Source organism: Molothrus aeneus, chromosome 8 (assembly GCF_037042795.1).
Source record: "Molothrus aeneus isolate 106 chromosome 8, BPBGC_Maene_1.0, whole genome shotgun sequence".
Classification (NCBI taxonomy): Eukaryota; Metazoa; Chordata; class Aves; order Passeriformes; family Icteridae; genus Molothrus; species Molothrus aeneus.
This window is the reverse complement of record NC_089653.1, coordinates 22,020,196-22,042,372: the sequence shown is the minus strand read 5'-3', so window position 1 is coordinate 22,042,372 and position 22,177 is coordinate 22,020,196. Positions and strand designations below refer to the sequence as shown.

At 52.4% G+C, this 22,177-nt stretch overlaps 1 protein-coding gene across 1 annotated transcript in view; it reads right to left on the bottom strand.

Moving 5' to 3' along the window:
• Nucleotides 1–22,177, bottom strand: part of HPSE2 (heparanase 2 (inactive)) — a 104,546-nt gene that overhangs the window by 2,902 nt on the left and 79,467 nt on the right. Inside the window, exons 6-9 of the mRNA XM_066554910.1 lie at nucleotides 19,242–19,289; nucleotides 11,139–11,232; nucleotides 8,634–8,740; nucleotides 7,726–7,840 (exon numbers count right to left, since the gene is read on the bottom strand). Coding sequence (XP_066411007.1) covers nucleotides 7,726–7,840; nucleotides 8,634–8,740; nucleotides 11,139–11,232; nucleotides 19,242–19,289 — 364 coding nt within the window. The remainder of the gene's footprint in view (nucleotides 1–7,725; nucleotides 7,841–8,633; nucleotides 8,741–11,138; nucleotides 11,233–19,241; nucleotides 19,290–22,177) is intronic.

The window sequence follows — 22,177 nt, the reverse complement described above, 5'->3', positions numbered from 1 at the left end:
CCAGGGCAGTGCAGGAACCACTGTGTTCCTCCAACATCTGCAGGAGGTGAGGGGAGAGCAGTGCTTTTAGCTCGTCTTGCTGGCAAAGCTAGCTCTAAAGTCTCAGTTTCAAGAAGGATGTGAAAGTACCAGAGAGAGTTCAAAGGAGGGCCAGAAAAATGACCCAGGGATGAAAAAGGAGTCGTCAGCACTGGCCTCAAGGCACTTGAGCTCTTCAGCTCACTGCAGGGAAGCACTGAGGACAGCTGCAGCTTTTCGCATCATCACAAATCCGCTTGTGTGAGGGGCCCAAATCGTGTTATTTGCAATAAATTACCAGGGCCTGGTGACACCAAGCACTTGGATGATGAATTACACACACACACCTAGCATGACTGAAACAAACCTGCTGAGGGCAGACACTTTCCCTAGCTGGGCTGGTGCTCCAGGGCTGCTCCTTCCACTGGCATGAGTGAAGCCCAGCCAAAACCATCCCAGGGCTGCTGGGCTCCTGCAGCTACCAGCTCCTGTTCAAGTGGGACCAGCTTGGGAAATAATTGCTCATGAAACCCAGCTGCAACTAGGGTGGCTTTTCCACTGACCAGTGACCTCTTCCTCAGCCCTGACAGCAGCTGGCACCCACTGCCATGTGGCATACCCTGTGCAAGCAAGTTCCCCAGGCTGGCAGTGCCCACATACCCCTTGCAAAGACGTGCAGTGTGGTGCTGGACATCCTGTCAGGGGCAGCCTCAGCCAGGCCCAAGGAGACAGGTTGCTCCAACCAGTGCAACTGCAGAAAGGATTTGTCTTTTGGAGTCACAGGAGACTCTAGTTGTGAGGGCTGAGCAATACAGCTGTAGCAGTAGAGGAGGGATAGCAGGGAGGAATCTGGTTTGTTATTAGTCCCATGAGAATTGAGGGATCTTTCTTGGTTTAAATACTTTGCAGAGCCATCAAGCAGTAGTGCAGGTGAGGAGCACCTGAAGGCAGAGCCTTCCTGTGCCTCAGGTGGTCTCCTGTCTGGGACCCCTGATTTGTGGGCAGGAGGGGAGCTTGTGTTGAGTGAGCTGACGTGCAGAGCTCAGGGAGCCTCACCTTCTGAGCCCCATGGGGCCAGTGAAGACATACAAGCTTTCCATTAGAGAGGGAAAGCCCAGAGGGTCCTACTTGATCTCTTGGCACAGTTTACTTCATTGCAGAAGTTTTAGAGACTTCAGCTTTTGGAAACAAGGTTGATTAGGCAGGCCCTGGGGCAAAGCTGTTTGCCAGACCCTCCTGTCTGCAGAGCCATCAGGAGAAGGGCAGGAGTTATCCCCACGCTCTCTCCTAGAGGCAGCAAAGCAGCTCTGCTGCCCACCTGAATTTGTTCAGCTCTGTGCTCTCCACGTGTGAGATGTTTCCATAACCAGAAAATCAGAGTAAAAGAGCCATAGCCCTTCAGTCTCCTGGGAACTGTAACCAACAAAGGCAGCTGAATTTCAAACGAGTAGGCTGTGAGCCCGTGGTGCACAACCTCCTCTGGCTGGGGCTGCCAGGGCATGGCTTTATGTTCCCAAGTCACCAGCAGCATCAGCTGGCTGCGGCTCACCCTATTCCACTTTTCATTGCTTCTTCCTGCTTCTGAAGCCGCCCAAGTTTTCCCCTGTGCTTTATGCACACTCAAGTTTCAGCTGCCAGTTACAGAGAGCTCCAGTACTGCACCTTCGTCTGCATTTTTCCACAGTCCAAGCAACCTGTGTGGAGGTAAGGGCTGGCTGGTTTGAACACCACAGGACAGAGGGCTTTGCTCTTTTATCCCTTGGTTGAACCTGATGGCTTCTTTTTGACAAAAGCATACTACAGAAAAGTAGTGATTGTGGTTGTGAAGATCTGGAGGGATGGAGAAGCTGCCACTTCCCAGGGAGCCTGTTCCAGCAGTTACATATCCATACTGTTAACAGTCCCACTCCTTATTTTTGTCCTAAATTTATCTGGCTTCAGCTTCCAACCAGTGGTTCTTGTTCTTGCTTTTTCCACAAGATTAAAGAGATTCTCAGCATCCAAAGCTTTCTCCCCATGGAGGTCCTTACATCCTGTTCAAGCCATAGCTGCTTGTTCCTCCAGCAAGGCTGGATAATGCTGCTTTTAACATTATCCCTGAGTTTTATGTGCTTCTTAAGTGGGAGTTCAAGGTTTTCTCAGCCAAACCCTTTGCAAGGTCCTGTGACAAGCAGAGTGGGGCAGGGCCTCATCCCGAAGGGAACAACATTTTCTGAAGTCAAAATCACCAGCTTCAGACACTAATGCTGCCTTCATGAGCTCTCATGCCCCCACCCTCAGAGACATTGTTTGCTGTTTTGTGTGTGCCTCTCTTTGTGTGGAGGTTGTGGAGAACTGAGCAGTCCCTGTAACATTTGCTGCTGTATTGGGGAGTCTGTGAGTGAGCACCACCGGGGACAGTCTATGAATGGGGAACAAGGCTCCTTCTAGCCCCAAACAAGGGAGCTTCAAGTGGACTGACCTGCCAGAGGCACCAGCAGGGGAGGAGGAGGCAGCACACAAGCTGCAGCCAAGGGGCCCCTTGCCTCTTCCCTCCGCTCTGCCCTGCTGGGCAGGACAGACCTTTGATCCAGACACCACCGCCCATGAAAGGTCAGCTGATGCCGACCAATCCCTCTTTTGCTGAGGCCACATCCCAGCAGTGCCCCACCACCAGTCCTCTGAAGCTGCTGACGTCTCTGCCTGGGCATCTGTTGCTTTCTCTGTGCTGATCCTCTTCCTTCCTGCTCTAACGGCTGCAAACACTTCATCTCACACCACTCTTTCCTGCATTGCCTTATGCCCTTATGTCTTCCTGCAGCTTCCTCCTCAGGCAAGTGGTCTGCAGCAAAATTCCAACAGTGGGAGTGGCAGCCACAGGAATTGCTGCCAGGCATCAGTGGCACTGAGGGGACAGCCTGCCCAGGAAACAGGAGAGTGCTGGTAGGACGTGACCCCTGCCTACTGCCCAGCACAGCCTGGCTCCAGCCAGTGGCCTCCCCACCTTCTTGGGATCTGAGCAGATGGAGGAACAGCCAAATCTCTCTTTTGTCATCACCTCTCCCTAACAGGGTCCAGGCGATGCAGGCTACAGGAAGGGAGCAGAGTTGCCAGATCAGACGGCTTGGAAACCAAATGCAATTCTTCTGTTTCCTGTTCTTCCAGAGCACCAATCCACTCTGGGAATGGTCTTTCTGTCCCATCTCATCCACAGCCCTGGGTTGGCTCTGTGACCAAGCTGGGCAGGTTTAGCACTAGCATGGTGCCTCTGGAGATGTGAGCCATGGCTGTGTCCATCCTTCCAAGACCAAGCTGCTGCTGCCAGTCCCAGATGCATTTTGTTTCTGCCCCAGACTCCAGTGCAGGAGGAACAGTCCAGCTCCAGCTCTGCACATGTCTTGCAGCTCCAGTGGGTGGGTGCCAGAGCTGCTAGCAGGGCTTTGATACATTTAAGGGTCCATGCATATGCACTTCAGAGTGCACCAAGAGGGAAAGGCCCCTTAACCCACTGTGACAGCAAGCAGAGTTTAGCTGCTTTAAATCTGTCTCCTCATTCACGGATACAACGATCCTCAGAGACAACCTGGAACTCCTGGAAGGAGAAAGGGTGCAGAAAGCAGACAATGCCTCAGTCCCTGAGACATGATAGAAAGGACAGGGCAGTGGATTGGATGCTCTGCTCAAACCTGCTCCAGGCAGTTGTGCCAAGGCTCTCTGGAAGACTTCCACAGGGCACCATTTCCACTCTGCCCTTCAGCAGACCATGCTTTAGCTTGACATCTCATGGGAGAGCTTTTCCCCTGTGCACACCTGAACTGCCCGGGACTTCACCCCTCCCATCTGTGGCCAGAGCAAACATCCTCTAACAACAGTTCCTGCCAACCCTTGCCCCTCTCACCCCTTCCCTGTCTGCAGGCATCACTCCCACCAGAGTCAGTGCTCTAGCGTGCAGGGCAGATGGGGGTGCCAGACGCCCGCGCACAGATTTACAGTCCTCAGGAACAGCTTCCATGTGTGTGTGCAAGCTCCATTGAACCTGCTCCCTCTCCCCACCCTTTGTCACTCTCAGACTTGGGCCCGTGCCTCTGCCTGCATGGCACACGGTCCCAGACAGTGACCCGGAGCCGAGGGTCCCTGCGGGGAGCAGCGGCCGTGCTCCTGCCCCGGTGCTCGGCTCCGCGTGTGTGCAGCGCGGTGACGCTGAGAGATGTGCAGAGGAGCGGGTGCAGCAGCAGGGCTGAACCCCGCTGGTGCCGGGATGGGCATGGGCACAGCTGGGCGAGGACCCGGCCCCCGCAGCCCTGGCCAGGGGAGCGCAGGGGCGGGGGAGGGACAGACCGGGGACGGCTGGGACCTTCCGCTGCAATTAGCGGCGCCTCCTGCCAAAGCAGCTCCGCTAATGAGCGCACCGGGGAGCGAGTACGTGCAGCAGGCGGAGCACGGCCGGGGACCCGCTCCTGCTCCTGGCACCTCACCGAGGGCCCCTTGCCTCCTTGGGCCCGGAAACTGGGGGCGCCCAACCCATCCCCTAATGCGGAGGTGCTCGGGACAGGTCAGACAGACCTGATATGAGCCCAGGGTCCTCCCTCCTCCAGGACAGAGTCATGTTCTTTCCCATTGAATTCTCCTCAGTGCCTTTGGGCAAAGCCAAGGAGGTGAAAAATCACCAGCAGCATCCAAGCATCTGATCACAGCACCATTGGGCACAGCCCTTCGCACTGCTGTGATGCTTTCTCAAGGACACCATCAATTCACAGGCAATATCATATTGTCTTCTACCACCACAGCTGAGCAGGCAGCCCCTGCTGTCCATTCACCCTTGATCCCTCTGGGACTTTCTCATCCTGCATATGAATCTTATATGCAGAAAAGAACTTTAAGTGTCTACTGAACTCAGTATCTCCCTGCCCAGAGTCATCAGAGGAAGGTCCATGAGGAGCCACAGGAAATGGAAATCTGGTTTCCAGCTTTGGCTTTTCCATGGGGTTTGTGTTCCTCAAGTCCTGCCTAGAAATATACCCAAGTTTTTTCTCTGCATAGATATAACCTTACAGCATTGTACATTAAAGGAGCAGAAATCAATACCAAGGATGGATAAAAAAGAGGTGAGTACCACGTGGAAGAGCACTGAAAAACGTCTTTAACATTCTGTAAGAATCTGAAGAGAAATCTCATGTCTGCCTGGGGTGAAATAAATGTATTGCTTCCCTCTGGACTGTTTCAGAGAGATATTAAGGAAAGAGAGATAGAGTATGTACGTTGCATGCCTGAAATGGTCCTAGAGGTACTGTATGCTGGATCAGCATTTCAAAGGCACTGCCCTGTGACGAGCAAATATTAGTGCTGCTCCTGCCCTCCTTCCCTGCACTCCTTACTCCCACACATGTACAGGTTTAAGTGCAGGCAGGCAGACTGATGTACCTGCATAAGGCTTTATTTGAAGGGCTTCTCTGACTATTATACAGCTGACTGCTCCAATCACTCAGCAAGAAAAAGCACTCCAACCATACATGAAAATGTTATCTCAAAAATAACAAGGCAGTAAAACACTTGAGCTCAGAGGGAGAGTGGACAGGCAATTCTGGCAACCAGAATGGGCACTCAAGCTGCCCTTCCATGGGTGAAGGACCTGGAGGGGCACACAAGGACCACGTCTCTTGCAAAATGTCCCAAAAGGCACAAGATGTCGCTTAGCTCATGAGTCAGCTGAGTATGGGAAGCCCAGCAGAGATGTGAGCATCTTCCTAATTTCACTGCAAAGCTTCGGTGCCTGTTGCCACCTGAGACCATCCTCTTATTGGACAAGCAGCAGGGGCAGGGAGGAGAAGGAGGTGCAAAGGCGGCTCTGGGGAGCCCGGGCCTGGCTCCCATCTCCCTGAGGAGCTGCCAGCCGGAGCTGTGATTGATGCCGTGGCGGTGCAGCCCTTCTCTCAGCAGGCAGCTGAGAGCTGCCTCACGCCCAGCCGGCGTGCGGAAACCTCTTTGTCACGGCAGCTAATGAGCAGATTGTATTTCACAGCGCCGGCCCCGCACAGGTACAGCCAGCGGCTTTTATCTCCTGACAGCTCCCACGGGAAAAGAGCAGCCGCCGTCCCGCAGAGCGGGTCACTGCCCGGTCTTGCCGGGCTTTACGGCAGCTTTTTAAACCCTTTGTCGGTTTTCACCTGTCCGTGGCTCTTCTATAGCGCAGGAGTGGAGGGAAAGAGGTTGTGGAAGCACCTGCCTGAGTTTGTGCAGGAGCACAGTGGTGGGATGTGGGATCGGCGCTGAAGAACATGGGAGAGTGAGGAAACAATCATGACAGCAATTGGCACCTCACTTACTGGGAGACTTATCTTTAAAACAACAGCAAAATCCAAGTTAAAGACTTCCATTGTGTTTATCAGCCTGGGGTTTATTCCTCTAACTCCTTCCCTGGCTCCAATCCCGTTCTGAACTGCATTCCTTCTCCAGCTGATATCTGGGGCTGCTGCCCTGCTGTGCCAGCAGAGCTGGCCATGGGCACCCTCTGCCCCCCCTGTGCCAGCAGAGCTGGCCATGGGCACCCTCTGCCCCCCCTGTGCCAGCAGAGCTGGCCATGGGCACCCTCTGCCCCCTGTGTCAGCAGAGATTGCCACACCCTTGTGCACTCAGCAGGCAGGAGCTGGCCCGCACCCATCCAGCCAGGAGCAATCTGGGGTCCTGAAGCCCTGGGAAAGGGGGTGATGTGGCTTGGTCAGGGAAATCCAGGCTCTTCAGGAGAAATCCATTGAGCTGTAAGCTCAGGTTCATCTCAGACAAAGCTCAAAGCCCCCTAGGCTGGGCCCCCAGAGCTGGTAGGTGAGCTTGCTGGAAGGCTGCATGTGGGAACACACCAAGGTGCCCCAGGAGATACCCAGAGCAGCACAGGCAGGAGGCCATGCTCTCCTGCTCACTGGTTTGCTCTCTGGAGCCAGCCTGATGCTCAGGGATGCTGTTTTCATTGCCTGAGCAGGCAGAGCTGGCTGAGATGCAGCTCCCTCAGACTTTGCTCCCCTGCAGCCACCCCTGAGAGCCCAGCACAGCATCAAGGGCAGGCTCACAGTGTCAGGTTGTGCACACCTCCAACAGGGATCCCCATCCTGCTGGCAGTGTCTGCTGGGTCATGGACCAATAAATCCCTTCTAGGAGAGATGCAGAGCACTCAGCTGCTCTGCCAGGCTCTCTGCTTGCAAGGCAGTATATTTACTAACCCCCAGAGGAAAAGGAAACCTGCTACTTTTAACAGGTTCTTTCATATGGTTTCCTTATCAGCACCATGTGTTCTGGGAGTTCCCTCTGCCCAGGTGTTGCTGAGGAGTGAGGGATGTTGTGGGGCACTGATGAGATCACTACTCACTGTGAAGCTTTCGCCTTGGTTTCTAGAAATCTGAAATCAGGTGCTGAAGCTCCAGCCTGGCTTCCCTTGGGCCAGCACCCCATCCACCCCTCCAACTCTCCCACCTGCCCTGGTACCCCTCTGTGGTACCAGCCTCTCTCCTGTGCCACAACCCTGGGGCATCAGACGAAATTTCAGCTACAGAGGTGTCGCTCTCCCATCTGCCTCCAACATGTCACACTCGACATGAACCAACATCTCCTATTAACACTGTCAGGAACAGATCTGGAAAATTCATTTCCCAGCAGAGTTCAGAGAGGCCACAAGGAGAGAATCCCCCCAAACGTGCAGGGAGAAGCCAGCAGCAGCATGACATCCCTGGGCAGACCTACCGGCAAGGGGTTGAAGTTCTGGTCCACCAGGTGGTTGTGGCCGTGGTCGAGGAAGGAATGGCGCACCACCACGTCGATGCCCTGGCTGGCCAGCAGGCCCAGCGTGTTCAGCCACCTGGGGACAGAGGGAACAGAGCCAGGGCACCATGGAGGGGCAGGGGCACCACGGGGGAACACTGGGGGGGACTGCCTGGTCCCAGTGGCACAGCTGCTCTCATGCATATGACCTAGTCCCTGCTCCAGCACCTGAGCTGAAGCCTCCTGATGGTTTTATGAACTGGCTCCCACTATCCCTGTCCCAGCAAGTCTGCATGTCTCTCCCCCTGCCCCAGCTGTGCACAGCTTGCACGTCCCAAACCTGTGCCTGAGCCCCTGTGTGCACCCCAATATCTCAGCCCTCTGCCCAGAGGTGCTCCCCCAGCCTGCCAGCACTCTGCACCCTCTGTCTGAGCAGGGCAGAGCAGACCTTTGCACTGGCCTGTCTTCTCACATTCCCTGGGCAAGATCTTCAATTCTCACAGCCTGCTACAGCCCTGATAGCCCAGGCATGTCCCTGTGCTTCCCTGCAAAGCTCAGATAATCTTCCTCCATCTTTCATGATCACAGCCAGCTCTGAAGATCTGAACTGGGGCTTTGCAGCAGGATGTCCAGGCCATGGGGCTGTGCCAGTGGACAAGCCCCAGGAGCCAGGAATGGTTGTAGCTTCAAAGGAGAGAAAATGGAAAGCAGAGCTGAGGAGGGGTACTAGGTACGAAATGGAGAAATTAACACTCAGGCTGCCAGGGAGTACTGAAGGGGTCTCTGGGCCTGCAGCTTGCCCTCTTCCAGCTGCAGTGCCTTTGCAGCACCTCAGCCTGCAGAGCCCACGGGGGGCAGTGCCCTCGGGGTGCCAAGCCAGTGTCACTCACAGGAACCCGGCTGCGTATGAGTCGGAGAGGTTGTTCATGCCTCCAGCTGAGGTCATGCCAACACCTTCCAGCCAGATCTTCTTCCCTGGCGTGTATGTGTTCACTACCTGTGTGAGAGACAAAAGCAACCAAAATTACTCTGGTGCACCTGTGATTTAAAGCCAAGGCAGACATCTCCTGTCTCATGGAAGACTTGTGCAGACCTTTGGTGATGGTGCTGGTAGACAGTCAGTGCCTGCCTGGCCATGGCGTGTGCCCCTGTGTCCTTACCTTGGCTGGGTGGGGGGACACTATTCCTCACTCTTTCCTTCCATTGCCAACACGTCCACTCGCATCTTCTGGAGCTGCTCCCAAACATACTCTCATGTTTCCAGTCCCAGATCCTGCTCTTCCCCTGTGGTGTCCCCATGCACTCTGTCCCACACACTGCCCTCTCATGTCACCTTAGCTCGCCATACCCCTGTCAAGGTGGCTGTCAGCCGTGGGTCGCCCCCGAGCCCCAATGGGACAGTCAGTCCCACAGCTGAGCAGGGGCTGCTTGGCCACCTGAGGGGTCTATGGCACAGGTGGGACATGCAGGTCTGAGCATGCTGCCCACCCCTCAGCAGGCTTCAGCCAGCAGTGCAGACACCTGTGGGATACTCAGCTGGCCAGACCTGCCCCCTCCCAGCCCGAGCAACCTTCGGCACCACACCCTGTCCCCTCTCCTGCAGTCCCACTTCTCCAGGCTGGGTGACAAGCTCCCAAGACCAGATGTCTGCAAACCCAGGAATGCTCTGAGCAGCCTGATGGATCCTGCCCCATTAGTGAGGAGCGCTGGAATGTGCTGGATGGACTGGGATCCCTCAAAGATGTTAAATAGGCCAGCTCTGGGCTGCCTCCCACTCACAGCCTGTGAGAGCCGACAGCCCTGCCTGAAGCCCCAGAGGTGTTGGCATCCTGCCTGTAATTATCTAAGCCCGCCACCTTCCCGGCCGGAGAGGAAGCAATAAAACAGGCAAGTGGACAAGTCCAGCTGCTCTAATCAGCCCCGGCAGGATGCAGGGACTCAGAGCCAAGCTGGAGGCCATTAGCACCCAGTGCTGTGCTTTTGCTCAGCCACACTGGCATTCCCAGGAGAGCCTTCCCCAGCCCTACCCCGTGCACACCAAATTCTGGCCCATGGGTGTGAGGGTTCCCCTAAACTGCAGCAAGGGCAGCTCCTGGCCACTTCTGGTCTGGGAGTGGATGGAGTCCAACTCCATTCCCAGCAGGTTCCAACCTGCAGCAGAGGTGGGATACATGTCACCACTTTTGGCAGGGCATTGTACCTGTGAGGGCTGGGTAGCTGGTGCCTCTCGCTTGCCCCACTGTGATTCCATTGTGCCATGCCTCCCCCACAGCAGGAGTATCATCCACACACAGGGATGACTCCCAGCTTGTGCCAGAGGGTTCAGCAAGGAGCTTCTCTCCTCCAGCTTTGCTGCACTGACCCTCTCATCCCCTTTCCCAGGGCCTCTTTGAGTTGTTTACTCATTCTATGGTTTCTCCCTGCAGGAATTGCAAGTGAGACATTGTGGTGAGTGGTAAGATTTGAAAACCTAGACAAGACAGATGGACGGACATCTCCTCTGGTCCCTAAGGCCTTTTTCACTCACTAGGTGTTCCTTATTTCTTCCAGGACTGACAGCTGAGTGTGTCAGTCTCAGCCCTGGCCCCTCTATCAGCCAAGCAGGGGAACCCTGCAGAGCCCCTGCCATGTATCCCATTGGTAGAGATGTGAGCTGGGTCCCTTGGACAGGGAGGAAAGGAGCACTCACGAGCCAGCCATGGACTCTGACACCACAGGCCAGCAACAGCTGGGTTTTTTGTCACAGTCAAAGCATGATTATCAGGGAAAAAGGACACTAGTTCATAATGGTCACAATTCTCCACCAGTGAGAATCACTCTGGGAATGCAACTGCCACTACTTTGCAAGCAACATTTCCAGCCACACTGTGAGCAAGTGGGGCAAGATGTGGTGGTAGGAGCCCCTCCTGAGCACACATAGCACTGGCTGTGCTCAGGGAGGTTTGGTACCACCTGGCTGCTCTCCCCTCTCCTTCTTCTGGGGAGCAGGCTCAGTGTCACCCTCATTACATGCTGCTGCCTTCAAGGACAGACAGATGGGAGCCTCAGGCCAGTAGCTGCCTTAGCAGGGCCTTGCATTGCATGGTGTTTTCTGCTGCCTTGCGTCCTAGCACACCTGCACAACCCATGCTGTGCTGCAGCCTGTGGCCATTTCCCTCACAACCCAGCACACACCCCACCCTGGGGCCAGGCTTTGTGCTGCCTGGTGTCTCAGCCCTGCCCTGAACAGGCCTGGCTGCACTTTCCCCGGGAGCACAGGGCCCACTCTCCCTCCCTGCCCCAGCCCAGCTGCCTTGGGAGCTGTGGGTGCTGAGCCCCGGCCATGAGCTGTGCCCCAGCCAGGCGCTGCAGCCACGGTGTCCCCTCAGCCCTGCAGACCCTCTGCACCTGCTCACCTTCTGGATTTTCCTGATCTGGTCTGACAGTGTGTCTAACAGCCGTGTTTTCAGGAAGTCTGTCACCTTGGCCACTCGACCATCAATGTAGTAACTGGAAGGGAAATAAGAAGACAAGCTCAGAAGCTGGAAGTGTCTCTGTCCCCAGACCACGTCCTCCTGTTCTGCTGCTGCCCCACACCAAGATGTTCCTTTGCTCTGGGGAATCCCCGCTTGCACCCTGTCCTGTCCTGGCCCTCTGGCCATGCCTGTCTGGCAGATGCTCAGTCTGGCAGATTTCAGTCTCCAAAACAGGATGTAAGGTGGACACACCCTAAACACTGAGCATCCTGCACTTCAGGAGCCACGGGAAGTTTTGCAATTTCTTAACTTTTGCTGGTGAAACTCTGGGGGTAGTATTCTAAAGGCTGGGAGCAAAATGCCACCTGCAAAGGCTTTGCAGCCCTCTTGCACAACCTACACCTTCTTTGTTTGCTCTTCCAGAAAAATTCTCAGCTGAATCCCCTGACAAGAGAGTTGTGGCTGTTACCAGCAGAGGAAGTCCTGCTCTCACAGAAATACCTTCTGGCCTAAGAATGCCAGGGAGTGTTTCCCATACAGGGGGCTGATTCCTGCTCTCCATGTGCTTGATTTTATGAAGTACAGCTACAGTGCTGCCCATAACATTGTGAATCATCTGTCTCTAAGTGTGAGAGGAAAGCTCTGAAATGTCTCACTGCTGTCTGCTGGCTCCAGGACATAAGGTGAAGCATTCTGTCCTGACTGCACATACCCTGTGTCAAGAGGGAATCCCAGCCTGCTCCTCCTGAGGGAGAGCCTTGGGCTGTCACCTCTCCTCCATGCAAAGAGAAATGGCAGCCCTTGTACATCTCCCAGAGGCTCCTGCCGGTCTTGCAGGGAACAGGATGCCTGCTGCAGCATGCACTGGCATACCCCTGGGCCAGCCCTTTTTCTGATAAATAGGTTTTGCAAGAGAAACTTTATGAACCTTCACCTCCCAAATCTGCATTGTGTATCAGCCACTCACCCCAGCAAGCCCCAGAGAATGTCAGAGCCACGTTGAGGGGATGGAGGTTCCCAGGAACAGCAGCAGCTCTGGCTGGGGCTGGTGGGGCTGAGTCATTGCCTCTGATCCCTCACTGGATCTACATGCACTCAGATTTCACCAGAGTTGCACAGAGCCCTCTCCCTCCCTGCAGGCCTCAGTGCAGCTGTGGGTGCTGAGATGCACAATGAGCTAAAGACCTGGGCTCTGAGGAAAGGTGGATTCACCTTTCCAGGGCTGCTTTCTCCCTGACATGCATCTCATCTGCACCAGTGAGCACCTACAGCAGTTGTAGTGGCTGATTCACTTGGGTGCTGGAATGCAGGAGCATCCCCAAAGGATGCTGTGGGCTAACTCAGCCTCAGACAGAGCACCTGGCACATGTGCAACATGCATGAGTGCTTGGAGAGGATTTTGTGTCTCACTGCTCCAAGTCCCTAACTGTCCCAGAGCAGAATTCTATTACTTGCAAATGCATTCAACGAGAAGAACCTCCTGTGTCAGCCCCCCCGAGGCGTGCAGTCCCAGCTGTGTCCCCAGCCAAGCACGGGAACGTGCCAGGCACCCCAACATTGTGTGACTGGGTAAGGAGGCACGAGGCATTTCTGCACACCCATGGTGACTGGAAGGTGCTAAGGGCAGAGATAATCTCCAGAGAGAGTTTAGGAAGTGTTCAAAATCACTCAGATCACTTACACACTCTCCAACCACTGGCTGCTGGGAGGAGAGCAGATCTGTGAGCAGCAGGCAGTGGTGGGGTTTACACAGATTACTTTTTAAGACAAAATTACAAAGCAATGTTCTCTGGGGATGGCAGATGTTTGGAGTTTAGCACTGCACTTAAAAACTGAGCAGAAATGACTTTTTCAGACTGCTGTGGACTAAAAACCCCATCACCTGGGCTGAAAACCGGCTGAAAGACATAAAAAAAGGTTGTATTCACAGGGAAAAGATGGAGTTAGATAGACCTCAGTCTGTGTATGACCCCTCCAATGCATCAGGCTTTCTGCAGGGTCTAGCTCCTTGTCCAGTATGGTTCCAGAGCCCAGGATAAACCCCTCAGAGAGCAAAGACAAGCTTGCACCTCCTCATCACCTCATCCAAGCAGAGGTGTGCTCTGACATGCAGCTCCCCTGCCAAGGGGAGAGGAGCAGCAGCAGAGCCAGAGGAGGCTCTGTCCCCCAAAAATCACCTGGGGAGGTGCTGATACACCCAGCACAGCCCAGACCCTGTGGAAGGGAAGAGAAATACTCTTAAATATGTGAATATGGAATATGTGCCATGGTGACATTTTTTTTTGACACCTTCATTACCAGCCCAAAGAAACAGACACTGGTAGAGGCACAAAGGGCAGAAATAAAGTATCAGTATTCCTGCCTCAGTATCAAGAAATCTTGGTAGCATATTTCCTGGCAGCATGAGGAGGGGAACACTTCAGCTTTGGGTGTGTAAACAGAGCATGATGACAATTACAGGCTTCAATAAAATGGGCAAGGACCTCTAGCAAATCTGCCTGGGAAGTCCTCAGTTGCCAACAGGTAGTTTTATCCTCCTCAGACTAGGAAAAAGGGAAAATGGCTCCAGTGTCACAAAGCTTGTGAGGAAGAGAGAGGAACTGAGGTCTGTGCTGATACCTGGCTACTCAGGAATGGGTTGCCAGCTGTAGTGTTCATCTCATTGAGTTAAGGCACTTCCTTTTGGTAACTTTAACTGTCAGTATAGGCAGTATAGAAATCCACAAAATGCAAACAACTGTCAGGCCTTTAAAGCAAGAGAAGAGCTCATTAGGCGTGGATTATTCCTTGGAGTAAAGGCTGCAGCTTTGCTGATATTTACAATGACTCAGTGCACTTGACTTTAAAAAAAACAAACAAAACCAACAACCTAAAACAGTCACAACTCTTCAACCTCCAAAAAAGCCAGCAGCAGCTGCAGAGAAATCCAGCACTGACAAATACCTCCCCAGGCCAGCCCTGGGGTCCATGGCACTCTCATCCTGCTCTCCTAAGTCCAGCAAGGAGATGAATGGACAGACCCTCCCCAGCATGGGCAGGGGTCTCTGTCAGCCACGACTCTGCAGAGGCAGAGCACACCTAGCTCTTGGACAAGCTGTTTGTGTCCAGCACAGGTTGACAGGTCTTTCAGTGGGCTCTGGGAACAGCACAGCAACAGCAGTGGCCCTGAAGCCTGGGAGACATCAGCATGCACACCATGAGCACTGACCATGCTGCTTCTCATAATTCAGGAGAGAATAGATATGGCCAATTACATACAGAGCTGGGCCATCGTGTCCCCCTGTTTGATGCCACTATCACTATGAACAGGCAGTCTGCAAGAAGATGAGAAGAGTCAGCCAAGAAAAAGATGGATCTAGCTACTAAATCCCAGATGAGACATACATCTTGAAGGAAAGGCCATGTACCTGTACTTTTGGGTGTCCTATTATACTCTGGATGCCTATTATACAAAGCTGAGACAAATTCTCCCCCCTCTGCTTACATTGCCCCATTTCTAAAACTGTCATTTGACTGTGCCATGGAAAGCCAGGATGAGATCACACACTTTGCAAAGGGAGTTGTGACTGGGCCACTCTGGGATGGCCAAACCAGAGCGTGGTGCAGGGGAAGGACTCAGCCAAGGGCTGGGCAAGAATTTATGCCAGTGCTAGGAAACGAACCACCCCAATTCCTGGCCTCCATCCTTTGATGGATCTGTAGCATGGCACAAAGATGAGCTGAGAACAGTAGTGAGGCAGGGCTGAACACAGCTGCCAGTCAGAAATGCCCTTGTTCTTGAGCAGGCTGCCAGGCAAGGCTGCACACAGCTCCAGAGAGGGACAGTGCCAGGCACCAGAGCACTTGGGCAATTCAGGGGCAATTACATGTCTCTGTCCTCTCACCTCCAGCTCTGGCGTTGCATTTAAAACTGTTTTCTGGCAAGATCCATGATCGGCTGCACGGGACCATAAGCATTATACCATGTTTAATGAAGGCAGTGCACTGACTCCTGGGCAGCTGGTTTCATTTACATCTTCCTTCATTTTAAAGAGAAACCTTTGCCCCTATTATCTGACCTCTTCTTCTGTTGCAGTTAATTACATTAAAGCCCACTTCCCAAAGCTCAGGAATTTCCGGATCTACTTTGTTGCCTGCGCTGCAGGGAGAGTCTGCTTGGAATTAGGGACCTGCCTGCCAGGACACCGAGCAGGGCAGATCCTCACAGCCAGCACGACACCCTGCTGCCACTGCAGCTGTGGGACTGACACACCTCTGCTGACAGGTGCCCCTGAGCATCATCCCCAGGTGAGGGTGTCTGCAGTGCAGGACGTGGGGCAGCCACCCTGCCCTGCTTCTCATGGAGGAGAGGCAGGATGAGACCTGCTCCTTCCAAACCCCTGCAGGCACATAAGAGGTGCTGCCCACCTCCAGTCAGCTAATGAAGGCTTGGATGAAGAGTGCCTGCAGGCTGTTCTGTGGCCCCAAAGGCACAGCTCACACCCATGCCTTTCTCTACCCCACACCAGATGGATTTGCCCATCTCACCACCGGGAGCCATCCCTGGCCTGTGCCATCTCCCCAGCCTTGCCCTGGCACTGCCTGGAAATGTGCAGGTGGCCAGGCCATGGTGCTGCCAGGAACTGTTCCCTCCATCAGACAGTGAAGAGGATTGCAAGCCAGTGGGCAAAGCTGTGCCCTGACCAGGTTTATTTACAGGTTGTAGTGGGTTTGATTTAAAGCCATCACACAGGTGCAAATGGGTCAGAGACTCTTTTCTGCAGCCCCTTCCTCCAGGCACAGCCTGTGAAGACACAGCACTCTGAGCACTCTGAGGCTGATGTGAGCCCAAATATACACCCTGGGTACATACACTGGTGGGTCTGCTCATGCTGGGCAACTGTCTCCTGGTACCTTTGGCAAATCTGCCCTGTGTTACTGCCTGTGAGCATTTCCCCCTGCACACTCACCATGACTAGGCCAGAAGAGATGTCACCCAAACCAAGCCAGGCAAAAGCATTCTAGGCAACATCTCACACATGCCTGTGTGTCTGGCACCTCTGTCTGGCACCCTGATTTGCCACATAGGACAAGTGTCTTTGTATCTTGGAAGAGGAGCTGGCATTCTCCAAGAAGCCACAGGGACAGATGTCCATTGGTTTTGAAGATGTAAACATTTACTTTCCCCATAAGTAATAGGGATTTGTGTTTCAGAGGCAGCATTGCATGAGGATTTGCACATTAAACATGACAAACTTGGAGCTGTGTGAGAGACTTCGAATGGAAAAGCAGTTGTGCAGACTGAGCTGGGGGATGGAACTGGGCACAGCTGCAGGCTTAAGCAGACAATGAATCTTCCCTATGTGTGAGGACACCAGCACAGAGCAAAGAGATGGCTGTGGGGAGGATTCTGAGCAGTGAGAACCCACATCCAAAGGCTGATGGGGTCTGCGTTCACTCATACCCAAACAGTCTAAATCACCACAGAAATGCCAAATCTCTTGGAGCCACTGTCACACCCTCCTTTGGAGGAAACTCCCTGAGCACTTTGAAGCCATTCACACATCTCTCTCCAGCAACCCTTTACTTCTGAAGAGGGAGGCACAGTGATGTGTGCTGAGTGATGTTAAGTATGTAACTGAAACCATACTCAGTTGAGTGAGTGAGGCTCACTGGTGAGCTGCTCATTTCTACCCAGTGTCATTTTTCTATCAATTATATTTCAGATATATTCTGTTTTCACACAGAGAACAGGGTTCCTTGCACTATATTCCCTTCTCAATTCCCCTTCTGGATTGAGCACAGACTTTTCAAAGGAATAACAGATTTGACAAATTTATAACCAATATCCCAGGAGAACTTTAGGGTTTGGAACCAAAATACTCATACTTGAAATTAGACAGCAGTTTAGTTTCCTGCTAATAATTTTCTTCTTGGATACAAAGGAACTTGTTTTGTTTTGTTTTGCTGTTTGGAGCAGAGGGATGAGACACTGTTTTGACATTTATTCATAAACAGTACAGAAGCCCAGCTCAGAGCTGCGGCCATTGCCAGTCCTCACAATCACATACGAGTGCTATCTCCAGAGCTGCAAACCCTGGCTGGGGGAGAAGCAGGAACACTGCAGTGGAAATGGGTCAGCAGGCAGCAGCTCAGCTCTGCTGACCCTTCTGGGGAGCTGCACCAGCCCTCCCAGCCACAAGCTGCTGCTTCAGCACCAGAGCTGACAGGCACTTCAGACTGACCCTATAAGAACCGGTTTCAAAGCAGCCATGCAGGCAGATTCCCTGCACACCAGATGAAACTCCACATCTGAAGCCTGGAAGATTGTTCCTTCAACTCATCCAAGGGCTTGGCCCAGCCATCAAGCCCTGTTGCAGAAAGCAAATTCCTGGACTAAGTAAATGCGATCAGCACATCGTGTAATCATGAAAAGCAAATTCCCAGATGAGACATAGATCATCATTGCACAGCATGAGCCTGTAAGTAACACAAATCCTGCTCCAATTGCTCTGCTACCCCACTGTCCCCCTTGCAGCAAGCTGCTGCTGCCTGGCAGGGAAACCCAAGGAGCTGAACACCCAGGCAAGCACACTGAGACCAGCCAAGCTCCAGGAATGGGACCTACAGGCTGCTGCTCATGTCTGGTGCTACAAACCCCTCTAGGATGCCAACAGTTGCTTCTGCAGAAGCCTCCAAGGTCAACATTGACACAGAGACCATGGCTGTGCTTGCAGGAAAACCTGGTGTGTTAAACCCCACTGAGCTCTGCCTCAGAGCAGGGCTCCAAAGGGCCTTTACAGGTGATGGATTTACAAACCCCACAGCTGCACTTCAGCAAAGCAGCTCCAGCACCCCATGAAGGGTCATGGTGAAGAATCACCTTGGGAACAAGACCTGTGGGCACTACACTCAAGCACACCTTGGAGCTGAGACCCTGGCTCCATGCTCAGGCCAGTGTCCTGCATGGGAAGTATAACCCAGCATGACAGCAAATCCAGTTTTTCTGAGAACAGAATGGTCTCACCATAGTTTGTTTTTTTTTCCTCCAGTGAATACTCGTCTCTGAAATGTGTCCTTTCTGTGGCAGGAGAGAGTCCTGCCTGCCCCACAAACCCTCTTGCTGTCAATTTTGGTGGTCACTGCTGTGCTTGTACGGTGCCTCACCTTGGCACTGGTGTTTGGACTCCCACTGCAGAGAGCCTGCTGGGGAGCCTACCTCTGGCCACAGCATGCAAACTGGGGCAGGTGGAAATAAGAGGAAGGAAAAGATGTTTTTGGATTTTCCCTCAAATAAGAAAACCTCTCCCTCCATAGGGTGTTTGTAACACTCAGTGCTACAGCTCAGAGCTTCCTTTGCTCTTCTGAGATGCAGCATTTGTAGGACCAGGGGGAAAAACAGGCAACAGCACCTCTCTCAGCCTCAGCTGGGCCAGGATCTTGGATGTTCGTCCCCCTTTAACTGATATCTGCTCCTGGGGCTCCGCCTGCATGTAGGACACAGCGGGGTGTCTGTGGACAGCCTTACAAAGCAGAGTGGGGGCTGGGGCATTTTGTGTTTACCATTGGACTAAGATGCTTCTCCCTTGTCTGGATGAACCAGTTTAGATTCAGGCCAGTGGGCATGAGGAGACAGTGATTGGGGTGAAAGGAAAAGGGCTTTCAGATACTCCCATACATCTGTCACACGTGGCTTTTGGCTCCTTGCTGTCCCTACCCAAGCCACCCCTGGAGCTGCCTGTCCTCACAGCTGCCTCTGGAGACTCAGCAGTCCAGTTCAGGGCTCTGTTTCCAGCAATCTGTCAGGCCAGGCATGCAGGCAGTGGTATTTTTGTCCTTAGTCTCAGCTTCAGAGGTAAAGGTTATTACATCCACTCCTGTAATTGTTTGAGAGGCTCGAGAAAGAAGGGCAGAGCCTCCTTCACTTGTTTAAATTCAGCAGGGCAGAGGAGGTGGCTGTAGCACATCTGCCCCTTGACACCCAGAGAGCACATCAGCTCTGTTCCCAGCATCTGTGATCACTGCACTGAGTGTTGGAAAGTAGCAGGAATGGTGAATACCTACTGTTGCCAGGTAACAGCATCCACTGTGCCACCAGCCACTTTCATGAACCTGTGGGAAACAGAGGAAGAAAGCAGGTAAGGCCAGTGTGGTCACAGGGAAATCCTAAACAACCAGTGCTCATCCTACACCACGAGATAACAAAGGTGGCCACTGTACTCACAAATACTTTCTAATGAAGCCTCTGTGTCCTTCAATAGAAGGAATAAATTCTGCTCAATCCAAGTGCTTGTAGCAAGCACAGCTCAGAACAATGAAGTGAGACCCAACTGGCAGCAGAGCTCTGGGCATCATTTCAGAGCAGGTAAGGAGAGCTTTTGAAACACAATAGCATTTCAGGACCAAGATCTTGAGGTATGTATTAAGTTCTGTGACTTTAACAACCCTCAACAGCAATTAAAGAACATGTTTTAAATGTCCATCTTAAAAGGAGATCCTTCTTAGCCCCCAATATGTATTTAATCTGAGGAACTCTTTGCCTGGATTCAAGCAAGGACTGGGAAATGGAAGAAAACGGAAATAAAACCCAGCAAAGCTATTAGGTGCAAAAATGCCACCTCCTGCTCAGGAAGCTCCTGAAGAAGGGAGGAAAAGCTGGACTAGCACTGCTAAGTGCTTTCCTTTTTTTGCCTCTTTCTTTGGCATTGGCTATTAGCAAACTGTGGGATTCTGACCTGGGTGCACTTCTGGTTTATTCCATTCCCACACCCAACCACAGCACTTCCATGGACAAGGTTAAAGTCAGTGATATATGGCTATTATTCTCCTGATGGCTTCTGCCCTGACTAAGAATATACCTGTTCCAGACAGCTCCTGTTTGAGTCAGACTTGAGGCTACACAGGTCCACCTGCTCACACTGCTAGCCCCCAAACCAAAGCAATTCCCAATCCTGGGCACCATGTGCAACCACCACAGGAGGAGATGGTAACTGCAGGGGTCTCTCCCTGCTTCCCCAGCCCAGCAATCCAAACAGCACCTTGGAAAACTGCAGCTCCCACGAGGAAGTTCTTATATTCTTATGTTTAGGAGCATGGATATGGAAACACAGCAAGGCACAGTCTGCCTGCACAGGCACGTTGTCTGTGCGGGAGCGCAACGTGCACTGCGTGGCTGATGCATTTGGGAAGCGATAATGCACACACATGACAGGAGACATGTGCATGAGCTCATGAATATGCTGAGAAAGGAAACGATGCTGTATTTTCTTGGGCTGCTTTAGATGCACAAGGATTCCAGGAACACAGCAGCAATGTCACAGCTGTCCCAGCTCCACACAGGGGTGAGTGGTGCTGGGTCCAGTGACCCCAAGGAGAGCCCCATGACTGAGGGCAGGGAAGAGGAAGGTTTGAGAGGAGAGACCATCAGACTGTTTGTCATGGCAGGGATGAGCAGCAGCTTTCTGGCACACGAGCCTCTAATCAGGTCTGAAACAAGAGCAGCAAGCTTCAGGCTAAATATAGCTCGGAAATGATCATTCTGACTTTAAATTAATGACCATGGTCAATTATAGACTGGGACAAAAGGGCAGCTGGACCCTGTGGAGCATAAGAGGATGCTGGCAAAGGCAGCAATAATAAATCCCTGCAGACAGAGAGGGAAGAGATACAATTAGAAATGGAAAAACAATAACATGCTGTAAACTCCTGTAGCACTGATGCATCCCCAATTCTGCTGCCCAGCAGTGCTGAGAGCTCAGCTCCCAGGCTCTGAAAAAGAAGCAAATGCCTTTCTGAAATGCTTTTACATCTCTCTTTAGGGTCAGGCCTGGAAGACAGGTGGCAATGGAATGTTTGGGGACAGTTCCTCCCCAGCTGAGCTGGGCCAGACCTAGTGCAGCCTTAGGGAGAGGTGTGAGCTCCCCACAACTCACACTGGTCATCTGGAAAAAAGAAAATTACGCAAACATTGCTGAGGAGGCATTGCTGTTGTATAAAACTAAGTGTGCAGAAATGTGCCAAAAGTGTCAACATCCCCAGCTGCCAGGTTTTAAATTCTCTGTACAGCGGCTGCTGCATAAAATGTAATGCACAAAGTCTATAAGAGTAAACTAATGAGCTCTAAACTGAAAGTATGAATACAATCTGTATTGGATTTGAAGATCAATATGTTGCAATTGGATTTGAAGATTAGCCCAACTTGTTTTCTAACCTCAAATGCTTTATATTCTGGCTGAAAGTAAACCAGCCTGGACTTTACTGAATCACCTCTTCAGGCTCAGTTTGGCACTCTCCCCTCACAGACCAAAACTGTGAGCAGACCAAGCTTAAAGGAAGAAACTCTCTGGTTTTTCTTGCCATTTTCATAGGGCCTATAGCCCTGTTGAAGACACACCTTCTACAGTGGTCTTTGAGCAGGGACTGAAAAGCAAAGCAAATCCTCATTATAATCTCCTGGGGCAGCAGAAACAGGCCATCCATATGCCCCATCTCCCACATCTCTAGGAAGCTACTTGGCCTCCTGATAAAAAGTTCCCAAGAAACTGTTATAGGGCACAGGCGTCACTCAGGCAGCACAGTGCAGACCAAAAACAGGACAGAAAGGCCCTGGCTTGCTTAGGGCTCCTCTTCTGCCTCTGTAATACCAAGATAAATCAGTTACTTCTGTTAATATCAAAATCTTATGATAAAACATACATATCTAGCTCGAATTTTCTTTTGCATGTTTGTTTTCCTTTCTTTCAGTTTTCTTCCTTTTTCCTTTTGTTGAGATTTTTTGCAAGATGAAGTTCCTGGTAATCGTTCAAGTCCTGCCTTTAGAGATGGAGTTGTTCCTGGAACACCCCAGATATCTTGGGCAGTGGTCTCTACTCTCCAGAGGGAACCTAGAGCAGCCCAGCAGCCAGCAAGGGGTACTGCAGGAGCAAGAGATGAAAGCCTAGGGGATGCGGAGATGCAGTAATGCACAGGTATCCAAATCTCCGTGTTTTAGGAATAGGGAT